Source organism: Pocillopora verrucosa, chromosome 13 (genome assembly GCF_036669915.1).
Source record: "Pocillopora verrucosa isolate sample1 chromosome 13, ASM3666991v2, whole genome shotgun sequence".
NCBI classification, from domain to species: domain Eukaryota; kingdom Metazoa; phylum Cnidaria; class Anthozoa; order Scleractinia; family Pocilloporidae; genus Pocillopora; species Pocillopora verrucosa.
The window spans coordinates 10,581,123-10,596,977 of NC_089324.1; the positions used below are offsets into that span (position 1 = coordinate 10,581,123).

Genomic DNA, 15,855 nt, shown 5'->3' on the forward strand with positions numbered 1-15,855 from the left:
AGAATGCTGTATGAGAAATCAGTTAAAAACTTCTTAAGTACTAAATACTCCAATCAACACTATTTTAGCATTCAGACTTCATTTGATGGTAAGGGGTATGTTTGTAATACATGTAACTCAAAAGTTAAACAAGGTAAAGTTCCTTGTTAAGCTGTGTTAAACAACATGTATGTTGATGATACACTAGTTGAGCTTGCCTCTCTTAAAAACTAGAGCAGATACTAATAGCTCAGGGAATAGTATTTGAAAAGATTATTGTTATGCCCAAAGGTCAACAGAGGAAAGTAAAAGGTGCAATTTGTAATGTACCGGTTGAATGTGATCAAACAAGTAGTCTTTTGCCATGCCCTCCTGAGAGATCTGATATAATCATGTTAATTCACAATTCAGAGGTCATGTATACTTTCAAGCAGTAAGGCCTCACTTTGCTTTACAAGCCTTGCAATGGCTTAAGGCAAATAATACATTGTATAAAGACATACAAATTGATGTTAATAATATTGATACAAATCTGACTATACTACATGAGACAGATAATTCTATAACAGAAAATGAAGCAACAGGTTCTAAAAACAATTCAATTACAGATGATTGTGTAGAAGACACTGAAGATTCAATACCAGTAAACCAGGAAAAATCTTCATTCCAAAATCAAATTAATGACTTAAATGACTCAAACGATAATAATGAAGAAATTGAAGACCCTTTAAATGAGCATACAATGCCAATCAATCAAATATGCTTGCAATCCATTATCCCTAACTATCCTGTGATGGTAGATAATAATAATGAACAGTCATCAGGAAATGAAATTTATAGCATTATACACCAGGAGAGAACAAACATTTATTTTCCGCCAAATCCTGTTTAATGTCGTTTGTATAGCCTTCTCACGCGTTCAAATTAAAGTCGGTGCTGACAGTACGGATTTCCCATAACTGTAAATGATGAAGCGCGACAGGTTTTCTGGACAAAGTTGAATATTTCACGCTTGAACAAACACCGAAAAATTGTCCCGTTCTGACTACACTTTGTTAGAAAGAGATTGAGGTACTCATTATAGCTTTCATAGGTTAAAAAGGGCGGGTTTAGTACCTCTTGGGCTGTCCAGCCTCAAAAGGTCCACAGTAGCAACCTCTGTAATACCTGTCAGGGTATTGCGCCAAAAATATGTGACAGTGTGTCGTTATAGAATTGGTGCCTCTCAAGGGTGAAAAAATTTTACGCCACGCCCACAAACCAGAACCATGGTACCTCTGTATTTCTTTTAGAACCACTGCGCACCGTGAATGGTCAACACTTGTAATAGCGCGTCTACCTGTAGCCCGACTTACGATCTTAGATCGTCTTGTTCTCATGACAATAATGTGTGATTCAGCGGTGATATTGTCTGGAGAAATTAGATGCTAGTCACTCTAAGGGGTCAGAGGGTTGAATAGCAACTGTAAACGATAGGATGCATATCATGTCATTTGTGAGATTTACTTTGTAAAGTACCGTACGCACTAGGCTACAAAATTCGTCTGCTCTGCCAAAATCTTGTTAAGTTTTGTCTCAGCTAAATTATAAATTTGGTAATTACATATGTACTTGAAAACACCAAAATATTTGATAACCACAGAGTCCACGTTGAAATCAAACACCTTCCTTTAGATTCCGTACTCATGAAAGCCTACGGTAAATATGTTGACATGCAACCGTCAATTCTTGAGAGAAAATGTTGCCTCGTCATATAATTATATATTTTTTTGGTCCTTCATGTTGGTTGTAGTCCTCGCCGTTCTCCATCGTTGTCTTTATAGCTCGATTGCTAGAAAGAGTGAGCTATTGTAGAATATTTCCCAGGTTTCAGGTCTGTGAAATTTTCGCTGATGAGTTATTAGCCAAAAGGTCTGACATAAATTTAGAGCGCTTAGCATGGGAACGTCAAGTTGGTGGCAAGGAGTATCAACATAGCGGCCATAAAGTAATGCAACATTTGCTGTCTTGTTTTGCTGCTAAAGTGATTAGTAATCAATTTTGCAATTGTTATCTGAACACGTTTTCTGATCTTTCTTGTGCTCAGGGAATAAAATGTCATACGATAGCTCGTATTTTATAGCTTTCCGGTGTCGAGCAAAGAAAAACCAAATTTAGAAATGGCTCTATTTACAAATCTTTCTTAAGGTTTAGGGGGTCTTTCGTCTTTCGGAGGTAAACTGTAATATCCCTCCTTATTTTGGATTTTTATGGTGGAAGTCAAGTAAAAACCAAGGGTTGTGTTAGATTTGTGCTTTGATAAAAGGTTTTGAGTTTGTGTTGAATGTTTCAGCCAATTTTATGACCATTGAGTTGTTCAATGGACAAGTAGTTTCTTCTCCGTCTTGACCCTAAATTTCTCGAGAGTCCCGGTACTTATCAGTTCCACCTTAAAAGCTGTTTTTCTCTGCTGTGTTTAAATCCAAGAAAAAAGCATTGGTAGTTTCGAAATTAGTACAATGACAAATATCAGGAAACAAAACGCGAGCCGTAAAAGAATATTTGAAATGGGTGCGGGCTCGCCGCCCACCGGCACGCGCAAAAACGTAAGTACAACATCAGGGCAATGTAGTTTGAGCAGTTTGATTTATTTCATAAACTTTCTTTTGTTTTAACATCAAATCATCACAACAGCATTATAACTGATGTTTCAAGTCGGCTAAAAGAATGATTTTCTAGTATGGCCTGGATGAGTTAGGCTTAACTGCCATGGTACATGTTTCTTAGTTCTTCAAAACTTTGTAAACGAACCCCCAGCATTCAATGGGCAGGTCCTCGGCTTCAAAGAAAGGTGAAGATTCTTTGGACATGCACATCCACTCGCCAGCTTTCTCCAGCTCCGTCATCATCTCTTGATAGTGTTCTAATTCCTCTTTCAGTATGTTGAAACAGAGGACACCACCTGCAAAGAAGTGCGGATCTTTTAAGGTTTTATCATGGGAAATTTCCATTCTTTTTCCTATTTGTCCATTTATTTAACTCACAGTGTTGGTTAACTCTTTCGCTTCTGAGATCTTTCTAGTAATTCTCTTTAGTGTTTGCCATACAATTCCTATGATGATAGAACTTGGTATTGGCTTAACCAATGACACCCTCATTAACATCTTTTGTTTTCCATTACTTGTCTGCTTGATATCATATTAATACTGTAAGGAGAAATTCCGTCTTGGTCACTCATGGGAGTTAAAGGGTTAACCTATAACCTGTAATATCATCCAAAGAGAAGTTGAAGAGACCAGCCTGGGGGCGTGCTCTCGATGTATCTAGAAATTCATTGAGCGAATTTGCAGAGAAAAGATTTGACCCCAGAAAAAGATTTAAGGGTCAGATGCCAGATGTTAAGGGAACTTGTCAAGAAGGGTGTTACGTGAGTCTTCATTACGGTTTGAGTTTTCAAAAAACAAGAATAACCAAACAAAAAACTTTCCAGAGGATTTTACACGTTTTTCCTTTTTTACAATCCTGATATGTCCTCAATCTAAAATCATCCTTTTTTTCATTTTTGTTAAAAAAATTATTATTTCCTCAAAGGTTTGAGCAAATTTCTTCAGCCACAGATGCTTTGGACGCGATCAAATGATTGATTGTGTCAAGTCTAACAACTAGCCACAGAACAGACTCCCCGCGGACATCCGTGGGTCAATTATATCTGTGCCTCGGTAAAATCCTACGAAAGACCCACCAGTTTGAACCATTCTTATCATCTCCACGAAAGCAGATGAGCCGATACGTCCTGTAAGGAGCGCCCCACCACAAATCAAAGCATCGAATTGCCCTGATTTAATCTGAGGTATCGGCTGCCCATTCAAAGACATGCAGATGAACTCAGTATAGACCTCTTTCTTCTTTGCTTCTTTTAACATCTCATCTGTGATGTCCAGAGCACATAGGTTGGTGTATCCGAGTTTCTTGAGCTCAACTCCAATCAGCCCTGTCCCAGCTCCGGCGTCAATGATTTTGATCTGATCCTTTGGTTTGTCCTGGTAAACTTCTTTAAGGGCGTTATGCAAAGATTCGGCCAGTGGCTTCGAATACGAAGCGCGAACCGCTGAATATTCCTATATGATGAGAAAGTTCAAGCTGGTTTTTAAGATTAGGTGTTCGATAAATACGACACTAGTCTGGTGTCGCCTTGGGCCCCTTTTCCTCGAGAGCTCCGGTAGTTTTATGGACCCGAAAAGCTGATCTGTTTTCAATCAAAATCGAGACTTTTCCTTAAAAAAATTGAACTTCAACAAAGAAAATATCAGGCAACAAGGTAAAATAAACTAGTTTTTGAGCTGATAAAGTACATGAAAAGATTACTCAATCCTGATTGGTTAAGATAAATGAAGTTTTCAGGTAAATCAATGCAGAAGAGGGTTAATTCAGTGCAAAGAAGTAGCAAACCAGACCAAACAATTCCTTCAACTGTTTAGCCGGATTTTGAACTTTTTTACGCCTTAAAGATGTGAAAATATCTTTGTATATTATTGTTTTGATCGTTCGCGGTTGTTTTGACGGAACGCACAATGTCACTTGCAGGGTTTGAATAAATTATTTTTGCACTTGATGTGCGCGCTTTGCCTCTGCATAATTATGATAAGCTATCTAGTATTTTTTCATGTATATTATTAATACGTAATCATATGATTTTTTTCGAGAAATTTGGAATAAATAAGCATGTGTAAATGTTTTCAAAGACCACAAATTGCGTTGCGGGCTCGTGAAAGGTATTACTGGTATTACAGGTCGGTAGCCTGGAACATTCGAGAAACGCAACCCTGAATGATGGATCAGGTGTCCGGTGGGTCAAAGGGCAATGTGCCACATGGTCCCTCAGACCATTATTATTATTATTTTACTATTTTAGAGTACCTCGTCATATGTTGCTGACCGTGCAGCATAGATACGTTTGATTTCATCTTCGGTTGTTTCTTTGGTTACTTTTGCTGTTGCTTCTCCGAAATACTTCGTTACGCTTATTTTGTACTGCTTCTCATCCATTCTATATTGAGGAACAAAATGCGAAATGTCAAATAGACTTGTCTGATGAAGGCTTTTATTATATGAAGTGCAGTGCTTTGTAATGATTTCGAGCCCTGAGAAAAGCCTTGACACACACGTGTATAATTACGATACTATTCTGAATGGTACAAAGTACAAAGTTAAATTTAAAGTGTGTAACTAAATGCTGATTGGGCGAAACAAGCAATAGTAAAAGAACAATGAATGCATTTACAAGGAATGTTCTCCCATTAAATGTGGATAGCTTCTTTGAATTTAAGTTGAAAATGTTGTGGAAGCGTGATCTAAGATGTTAAAACACTCATCAGAACAAAGAGTGCGATATTGTGGAGAATTATGTAGATGTCTATCAAACTATCAATTCAACTTTGTACTCTGCATTCTTCAGAACTGAAGATGACAGAAGAACTGTCGAAGCATGTTTTTAAAGAGATGAATGTCCTTTATAAAACAACTAAGCTAATCTTCACGTCAAGTGCAGCTCTTTACCGCAGACAAAACAAACCTTATCACTGGTATCAATGTCTCAGTTGAATTTATTATAAATTTGTCAGAAAATCCTAACCACTTCTTATAGTATTTTCGAAACTGTGGGAAACAAATACGCAGTCGATGGTGTTACATTTTGAAGGTGAACAAAACACGACAATCAGAACAACAATCATACAACGCAATGAATCAAGAACAAGCTGTTCACCATACAACACTAATTTCTGGTTACCATGTATCTGCGTCAAAAAACCACATATCATCGGAAAAACCAAGAGAACTTCATTGCATTTGCTTTCACTCGTCTTCAATGCTTCACAGTACTTTGAAATGGAAGTCCGATGTTAATTTTAAATGTTCATCGAAATTACAGTTTCAAGGCTACTATCTTCATACTAATGTTGTTGCGAACATTACATTAGCTCAGCAAAAAACTACGTTATTGAAGAGTTCAGAATAATGTTGGGTCGCAATTAAGGAGGAAACTATGTGCTATCAAGCCCACCATACTCAGTGAAAGGCACCAAGTACTCTCGATCTGCCTTTCTCGGTTCTCTAATACACAATCAATCCTACTTATATTAAATTTTACCTCAGTCTGTGGAACTCTGGTTAATTTCTTCGACTCTTACAATTTGATTATCTCTGAATACCTTTTACTGACCTCTTCCTGATTTGTGCTGCGCATGCTACTAAATGAACTATATGAAGTACATGCTTATATAGTCACTATAGATAGGCATGGGTGGGCATGCCAATCAAATGGCCTTGATTGGCTATTTTAGACCACGACGTCTACAAAGTAGACAATGCCTCAAGCATGGCGAATTTATTACGTGGGTCGCTTAAACGCAAAGAATTAAGACATTTTTCGCTCATAAATTGTATATTTAGTTTGCCACAAAATATCTAATTGTAACATTTGCCTCGCCCTATAGTCATAGTTTTCGATTAGCACGTGGTATTTTGTTAAACCTCAAATGTGCAAACCGATTTTGTAATCTGATCGTCAAGTACTCTGTATTAATTTTTTTTTGTACCATTTTGATAAAAATGTAAGATAAAAATATCAAAGAATACTCGAAGATCAGACTTCAAAAAATCTTAAAAGTACATTTTGTCTATAACTATCATTTTTTCTAGTTTCAGAATAAGTCTCCAAATGCCCTGCAACCAGGTACCTTCTAAAATAGACGAAGTGTCTGGTAGCCAGACCTTTTCACAGAATTTCCACCGAAAGGTTCTTTCAAACTTGTTAAGATTTTCAGATGTTTGTTTAGAAATGTCAAAGATTAATTTAGCTTTTAGTGAACACATCGCCCCGTTGTCGACACTTTGCAGTTGTACGCTTAAGATCAGATTGCGGGGCACAGTCTCGAATAGACCAAATGCCCGGCAGTCAGAATTTTTCAAAGTGCCACTAAATGGTTCCATTCTCCATTGATCAAAATGTTAGATTAAAATAATAAAGACTACTTGGCGATAAGATTTTAAAATACTCAAAAGTACATTTTGGCTAAAACTATTATTTGTTTTAGTTTAAGAGCAAGTTGTTAAACCTTATTTCTTCAGAGCTTTTTTTTTAGTAAAAAATCGATTTATTTTACATTTATGGAGCGCCGTTTTTTCCCAAAGTTTTAAACTGCAAGAAAACAATATCCAAACGACTTCGTTTACGTTGTCTTAAAACAATTGATTCATACGCGCGTTCATGGAGGCATGGAGCGCGTTGAAAGTTTTGAAACGACGCCTCGAGCAACTTCTCTGTCGCTGTCTAAAATTCCTGTTTATCGGCCATGAGCGCACGCTAAAGTATAAACCAATTGTTAATTCAAAGTGACAGTATGGTTAACTAGTGGATACCCTGTATAGAACATGGAGATATCAGATGTTGGAAGAAAATATCATGAAAAGGAATTGATTGAATCAACGGTTTTTGATATCTTTGCTTCAATAGGCTTGTGGAGTGATGGTCTTGAATCAGTTCGTCCCTGATCTAGAAATGTATACAAGCTAGCAGCTTCAGACCAATGCGGTCACAGCTGCTTGGGTTAATCAATAAAAATCTTTGTTTCCCTGTACAGAGTGGGTTGCCTTATCTCATATTATGACTATATTTGGTCATGGACGGTTGACATCAGGTCCATTGGCCTGACAATTTTGGGTGGGTGGTACTGTAGGCACGCATTTTTATCGCAGTATTTTGTTTGTTATTATAACGCGATATGAGTTAAGTGCAAGTAGGAACACCACTGCCGCCACGGTACACACCATCAAAGACAAAATTTCCGGTTAGAAATTTGTCAGTTAAGTGTGGCGTTCTCTGAAGTGAAGAGACCTTGAATGACCTTCATAACGACAATATTCAGGTGGCTTTTATCTTAAAGGGTCACGTGACAGACTCTGTGTCAGGGTGTACATGAATTGGCCAGATCAAGGAATCTAGAAAGAACTGTAAATAACAGAGCTGCCATTTGTTACTCCCTTATGTCAAGTATCGTTTAAAAGTTATGCTCTTTCAGAATTCCAAGGTTATCCAGGGCATCGTTTAAAACATTTGCAGAGAAAGCTTGCAAAATTGAAAGTAAAGTCCAGTTCTGATAACTCGAACGCTTGCTCGTGGGTTTCCGTCATTCATGTATACCGTAGGGTATACCCCCAGATGCCTTTAGAAGATAACAGCACAAATCTGACATATGTTGAAAGACCAAATTTTGTTTTTCTACCACAGATTTCAGTTTTCTTTGTAAGTGACTTCTTCTTTCTTTATTATATCTTGGAATTTTCTAACGTTAACGTTTTAAGAATTTTTTTGAGAGCATAGATTTATTTCAAGTCTACGAAATTTACTGTTTAAAACAGGTAGTGTCCTCGTATATCCAACTTTTTATTAACATGACACAAATATCAATTCTGTATTTATAAAGTCATTTCAATCTGGTTCTGAGATTTTTTTCATTTATAAGACCGCTGCATCTGCATTGCTTGAATTCCTTCCGAAGAAAACGGAGCTGCTAAGAATATTCCTTAGTGTGAGTGGTAACTTGACCTTCACAGAGTAAAATTTCAATATTTTCACGAGTACTTTACTATTTTTACAGTACGGTTAGTCTGGAATCGATTCGTCTCTCACATTTTCAGACATCTACATAATTCTCCACAATGTCACACTCTGTTCCGATGGGTGTTTTAGCATCTTAGATCACGCTTCCACAACTTTTCAATTTAAAATCAAAGAAGCTATCCACATTCAATGGGAGAGACCCACACTTAATCATCAACTTTATCATGTTAATTTAAAACTTTCCTTGTAAATGCATACATTGTTCTATTGCTATTGTCTGTTTTGTCCAATCAGCATTTTGTTACACACTTTAAATTCAACTTTGTACTTTGTATTATACAGAACTGAAGATAATAGAAGAACTGTCGAAAGATGTTTTTAAAGAGTTGAATGTCCTTTATAAAACAACTAAAGCTAATCTTCAAGTCAAGTGCAGTTCTTTACCGCAGACAAAACAAACAATATCACTGGTATCAATGTTTCCGTTGAATTTATCATAAATTTGTCTGAAAATCCTAACCACTTCTTAAAGTATTTCCGAAATTGTGGGAAGCAAATATACGGTCGATGGTGTTACATTTTGAAGGTAAACAAAACACGACAATCAGAACAACAATCATACAAAGCCATGAATCAAGAACAAGCTGTTCACCATACAACACTAATTTCTGGTTACCATGTATCTGCGGAAAAAAACCATGTATCATCGGAAAAACCAAGAAAACTTCATTGCATTTACTTTCACGCGACTACAATGCTTCACAATTCTTTGGAATGGAAGTACAATGTAAAATTTTAAATGTTCATCGAAATTACAGTTTTAAGGCTACTATTTTCATACTAATGATGTTGCGAACAATACATTAGCTGAGCAAAAAAAAAATACGTTACTGAAGAGTTCAGAATAAAGTTGGGTCGCAATTAAGGCGGAAAATATGTGCTGTCAAGCCCACTCTGGCTAATTTCTTTGACTCTTACAGTTTGATTCTCTCTGAATACTTTTTACTGACCTCTCCCTGAATTGTGCTTGTGATTTGTTCATCGAAATTACAGTTTCAAGGCTACTTTTCTCCTACTACTGATGTTGCGAACATTACATTAGCTCAGCAAAAAACCACATTACTGAAGAGTTCAGAATAATGTTGGGTCGCAATTAAGGAGGAAACTATGCCCTGTCAAGCCCACCATACTCAGCGAAAGGCACCAAGTACTCTCGATCTGCCTTTCTCGGTTCTCTAATACACAATCAATTCTACTTACATCAAATTTTACCTCCGTCTGTGGAACTCTGGTTAATTTCTTCGACTCTTACAATTTGATTCTCTCTCTGAATACTATTTACTGACCTCTGCCTGATTTTTGCTGCGCATGCTACTAAATGAACTATGAAGTACATGCTTATATAGTCACTATAGATAGGCATGGGCAGGCATGCCAATCAACTGGCCTTGATTGGCTATTTTAGACCACGACGTTTACAAAGTAGACAATGCCTCAAGCATGGCGAATCTATTACGCGGGTCGCGTAAACGCAAAGAATTCCGACATTTTCGTTCATAAATTGTATTTTTTTCTTTATAAAAAAAGTTAGATAAAAATATTAGAGAATACTCGAAGATCAGATTTCAAAATACTTAAAAGTACATTTTGGGTATCACTATCATTTTACTAGTTTCAGAATAAGCTGTCTCTAAATGCCCTGCAACCAGGTGCGTTCTAAAATAGATGAAATGAATGGCAGTCAGAAATTTTTACAGAATTTTCACCGAATAGTCCTTTCAAACTTGCTAAGATTATCAGATGTTTGTTTAGAAATGTCAACGATTAATTTGGCTTTTAGTGGACATATTTTCCGTGCTGTGCAGCCTATAATGTTGCCCGGTTGTCGACACTTTGCAATTGTACGCTTCTGATCAGATTGCGGGGCACTGTCTAAAATAGACCAAATGCCCGGCGGTCACAATTTTTCAAAGTGCCTTTAAATGGTTTCATTCTCCATCGATCAAAATGTTAGATAAGAATAATACAGAATACTTGGCGATAAGATTTTAAAATACTTAAAAGTACATTTTGGCTAAAACTATTGTTTGTTTTTGTTTAAGAGCAAGTTGTTGAACCGTTATTTCCTAAGAGCTTTTTTTTTTTAGTAAAAATTCAATTTATTTTACATTTATGGAGCGCCGTCTTTTCCCAAAAGTTTCAAATTTGCAAGAAAACAGTATCCAAACAATTGCGTTTACGTTGTTTTACGTTGTGCGTTCATGGAGACATGGAGCGCGTGGAAAGTTTTGAGATCACTCAAGAAGCTAGACTTGCTTTCGGCGACGCCTCAAGCAACTTCCCTGCTGCTCTCAAAACTTCCCGTATATCCGCCATGAGCGCGTGCCAACGTATGAACCAAATGTTAATTCAAAGTGACAGTATGTTAACTAGTGGATACCCTGTATAGAACATGGAGATATCAGATGTTGGAAGGAAATATCATGAAAAGGAATTGATTGAATGTTGCGTTCTCTGAAGTGAAGAGACCTTGAATGATCTTCATAACGATAATGTTCAGGTGGCTTTTATCTTAAAGGGTCACGTGACAGACTCTGTGTCAGGGTGTACATGAATTAGCCAGATCAAGGAATCTTGAAAGAACTGCAAATAACAGAGCTGGCACTTGTTACGCCCTCATGTCGAGTATCGTTTAACAGTTATGCTCATCAGAACTCCAAGGTTATCAAGGGCATCGTTTAAAATATTTGCAGAGGATGCTTGCAAAGTTGGAAGTAAAGTCCAGTTCTAAGAACTCGAACGCTTCCTCGTGGGTTTCCGTCATTCATGTATATAGTACAACAGCGTTCACTCGTACTCCTAAGGGAAACGAACAATAGTTCCTCTAAGTGGGGTTTGAGCCAACAGTTTTGTGTGGAATTTCAATTATCCTGTTAATAATTAACAATTAAGGAATCATATCTTACAATTTTTCTACAATTTTGGAGCTTTTTGATTTAAGCGTTTAGCTTAGGAAGTATTTACACTGGAGTTTTTCAGCTTAATAATTTTGACATTCATGTATAGTTCTATAGTCCGAGAATTTTTTTGTGGATTGGCTGTCAGTCTGAGCCAGAGGGGAACTTATAAGTTCAAGGTACATATTGCGGTATTTGGAACCAAGGGTTTTTGAAGAAACAATTCTTAAACAACTTAACAGGTAGAAAGTCTCGAGCGTATGGAACAATTTGATATATAGTTTGTGGAAAAATCACGCAATTTTAGTAATAAGTGTTAGTCCATAAAGTGTACCTGCAATCTACCGATACGATATTTTCCCACGTCAAGATAACCCGAACATAATGAATAACAAAATATATCAACTAATCAGGAATTTTCAAATGCATGAGCATTCAAAATTGTATTTTTCGGTCTCTCTTTTCAGGAATTCTTCACGAGGGATTTTTAAAGTTTTTCAGGAGAAGTGTCCCAACTAATTATTAAATATGAAGATTAATTATCAGTTTTTTCCACGATAACAGAAACAAAAAAAAAAAACAAAAAAAAACTAAATACAGTTTTGAAAACAAATGTGATATCAAATATTCATTTTGTCACCAGGAATTGCTAGAGATGAATTCAGGGTTTTGCACAAAGCCTCAGAAAAGTTTGGAAGAATCCGTTGCAAAAGGCGACGAGGTAATTAACGAGTACAAGGCTGGAGCATGATTGTTCTTATATTATTCTGGTTCTTAAACCCCACAATCACCTAAGAGTGACCAGAATCTAATTTCTTCTCACAATATCGCCCCTCAATCACACATTAAGGTTACGAGAGTAAAGGAAATGATCAGCTAGTAAAGAAGCTCTTGATTATTAAATAAATTCTCCTTGATGTATGGAGGTCAGTATGGAGAACATGAAAACTGATGCCAAGGTGTAATCATGACACAGGGGAGCTCCCAACGGAAACTGCTTTACCGTTGTTTTCTTGATCAGTTTTTTCCGCCTTTCATAACTTGTAATTTCAACTTTGAAAGACCAAATTTTGTTTTATAGCACACATTTCAGTAGTCTTTGTGAGTGAATTCTTCTGTTTTATTAAATCTAGGAATTTTCTAACTTTAACGTTGGAAACATTTTTTTGGAGAGCGTAGATTTCTCTCAAGCCTACGAAATTTACTTTTCAAAACAGGTTAAGTGTCCTCATATATCCAACGTTTTATTAACGCGACACAAATATCAATTCTGCATTTATAAAGTCATTTCAATCTGGTTCTCAGATTTCTTTCATTTATAAGACCGCTGCATCTGCATGGTTACCAACGTTGTCTATTGTGTGCGAAAAACACACAACGTCAAACAGGTTAGAGTAGAAAAAAAATGAGTTGTCGCAAGGCTGCCCCACTCACTGAAGCCCCATCCCTGATTCACCAATGATCGTGTTAGGACCATAGTTATGCTTCACAGCAAGGCAAGACATCAACCTCTGGGCCAGCTCATCTCCCTTCAATGTCTTTGCTAGTACTTCAAGTCGTATAAGGCGCTGTGTAGGTATGAAGTTTTCATGAACAAAACGAACAATAGCAACAAGGGCCTCACCCATTCTGGCTGTTCCATCAAAAGTAACACTGGCCTTCTTCACACCTTCAAGCTCACTCAGGAGTTTCTCTCTTTCTTTCTCCAATACCACTGTAATGATTTCAGGGAGGTTGGCGCTTTAGGTTAATCTATGGCCATATTTCTCCAGCAGAGGGCGTAGAATATCCACTTTTAATAGTGGTACACCTCCAAAAATAACACACGCGACTATTTCAAAACCGGAACAAAAGGATTTCCGCAGGCAATGTCGATCCACTGGGGTGTTCACGCATGTCTCGCCTTTTAACGCAGTCCATGATTGACTGGCTTTGCTTCTTGTCTTTCGTGATGCGAGCAACTCCGTTTTTATGCTTGCTTGACTTTATAGGCTTGTCGATTAAGCTTTTCTGTAATGAAAGGGTCTCATTGCAAGCATTACAACGCAAATTTCCACTCACCATTGCGAAATGTTGTTTCGATAGTCTTTCACGCGAATCCAAGCGCATGTTGTGTTTCCTTTCCCTGAGGACAAGGTCGAGCTACCGCTTCCTCGCTGTTTGTATTTCCCTTCTTTGACGTGAATTTTGCGTTTTCTAGAAATTGAAGCTCTTGCAAGACTACTTAGAGTTGCCCCAGCGGCTATGGTAACCTCATTAGGGTCAATATCCTATCAATAGGATGTACCAGTCAACTATTTGTTGACTAAAGAAAAGTTGCCAAGGAAGGCAAAAGTTGCTTTAGGTTGCTCGCAGTATAAAAAGTTGCTGAAAGCGCTAAACGTTGCTCAAAAGTTGCCGAGCAAAATCTATTTATGCCTTCTGGAATCCCTTCAGTAGAAAACGGAGCTGCTAAGAACATTCCTAAATGTGAATGGTAACTTGACCTTTGTAGTGTAAAATTTCAATATTTCACAAGTACTTAACTATTTTTTAAAGTAGTTAGCTTGGAATCAACTACTTCTCTATATTCCTCGTAAGATTTAATCATTTTATTTGCTTATTGTTTATTTTAAGGTAACGTGTCGTGAAAATTCAAAGTGTCGCAAAACTTGAACTCATTTATTCTCGCTCCTGTTCAACAAATCGTAAAGTAAGTTAAACTTGATTGGCTGGCAAGTCAATCAGGCTGAAGATTAATTTTGTCTTTAAGTTGGTCAGTCAATTCGATACTAAGTACGTAGTTCAGTCAGTCAGTCCGAATATATGTACTCTGTGATGCTCTCGAAGGGGTCCTCCTGATTATTAAACTGTTTGTTGAAAACCTTAACTCTGAAAGTCTTTTTTTTGGGATCACTTTCTGAAGGAGCCTAGAAACCAGGCTCAACTCAGTAGCCAAGCCTACTGAATTTGTGCCCAAGCCTTTTCTTGCTTGCGTAACCTTTTTTGTCACACTGGAGAATACAAGGAACTTCGACGTGTAATAAACACAAGCTCAAATTTTTAAAGCAGCATAGAGAAAAACGTTTTGAGACCGAAAGGTAAGTTAGTAAGTATTTTAGTGTTTTACAATCTAAGTTTAGTATTTTGCTTTGTAATTTTACAACGTACAATAAACTGTCAAATTAATAACTCGAAAAGCTTTCAGCTAAAATCCAACTCTTTATTAATAACCTTATATTTTCTTGATCTGATATCTTAATTAGCGATAACACCAGAAATCATTTGCTTTTGTGGTATATACTTTATGTATACCTAACTTGTTGAAGTACGTTGTCACGAAATAATGCATTCTTAGCTACAATTGATCTGATAACACAAAACTGAGCTAATGTTTAAATTGTTCCCTGGACTGCCTGGACATCTGGGGCAACTGATAATGCGTTTTGGGAGTGGTAGGGATGCTTAATTCATAGTGGCTATGGACCTGTCCTTGAATCTGCCCGGTAGTTTGTAATCGATTTTCCATGCATTGTCTGTTATTTTTTTCAGGAAATTTTAGTCTGCAAGAAGAAAATTTTTTTACAGAAGAATCCTTTTCCTGTAACGTGTACAACTGTTGCTTACGTTTGCCATATTACTGATATTTTTATCATAACAGAATTTTCACAAAAATTATTTGACATTGAAGTCTTATACAAATACTGCAAGGTCACGCCTGCCCACCAACCCATCAAGGTGGTGTTGAAAACTACAGTAAGGTCTATTGAATATAGTTTAAGTGCTGAATTTCACTCCATGACTTACAACTACAGAATATGGGGCTTTTTTATGATTGTGTGCCAAACAGAAAAAAAATACTTTCTTGGCTCATTTGGATCAAGCCACCTAATATAATGCAATCAATGTCTTGTTTTCTGTATCCCGAGTCATTGTTCCGTTAGAATTGATATTTCAATCTTCATTATAATCATTTAAATCCAACTGAATGTATTTCTTGTATTACTTTTCCTCTGACTGCCAAACTAGCAAGTCTTGAGGCATTAAACAATGAGGACTTTTAAGAAGGCCTTATATTGTATACATGAAGCTGCTTTGGGGGAGGGAGTGGTAAAGTTTCAAAGTTGGTTAAGAGTATTTAACACAATAATAATGATAATAATGTTAATGATAATAATAATTCATTTTTTCCATCCTTTGTTGCAAACGCATCTGACCTAATATAATTAGTGGAACACACCAGAATAGCCTTTTTATTAATGCAAGGCCTCAGTGGTGCATAGTTATGATATGAAAATAATTTTCCCTTGCGAAATAACTAAGACGTGCAAAGCTTCCAGG

General features: G+C 36.8%; 1 protein-coding gene across 2 annotated transcripts; it reads right to left on the bottom strand.

Annotated features, from left to right (window-relative positions):
- Positions 1–2,604: 2,604 nt before the first annotated feature.
- On the bottom strand, positions 2,605–9,940 carry LOC131784202 (methyltransferase-like protein 27). 2 transcript variants are annotated; one of them, XM_066160454.1, is made up of 4 exons: positions 9,839–9,940; positions 4,876–5,005; positions 3,701–4,076; positions 2,605–2,920 (listed from the first exon to the last, which is right to left on the bottom strand). In XM_066160454.1, exons 2-4 carry the CDS (start codon positions 5,002–5,004, stop codon positions 2,742–2,744), a joined length of 684 nt encoding a protein of 227 aa, XP_066016551.1. In that variant the 5' UTR covers position 5,005; positions 9,839–9,940; the 3' UTR covers positions 2,605–2,741. The 2 variants fall into 2 exon arrangements, with proteins under 2 accessions (XP_066016551.1, XP_058956983.1); XM_059101000.2 differs by lacking the exon at positions 9,839–9,940 and adding an exon at positions 6,107–6,194.
- Positions 9,941–15,855: the final 5,915 nt, after the last annotated feature.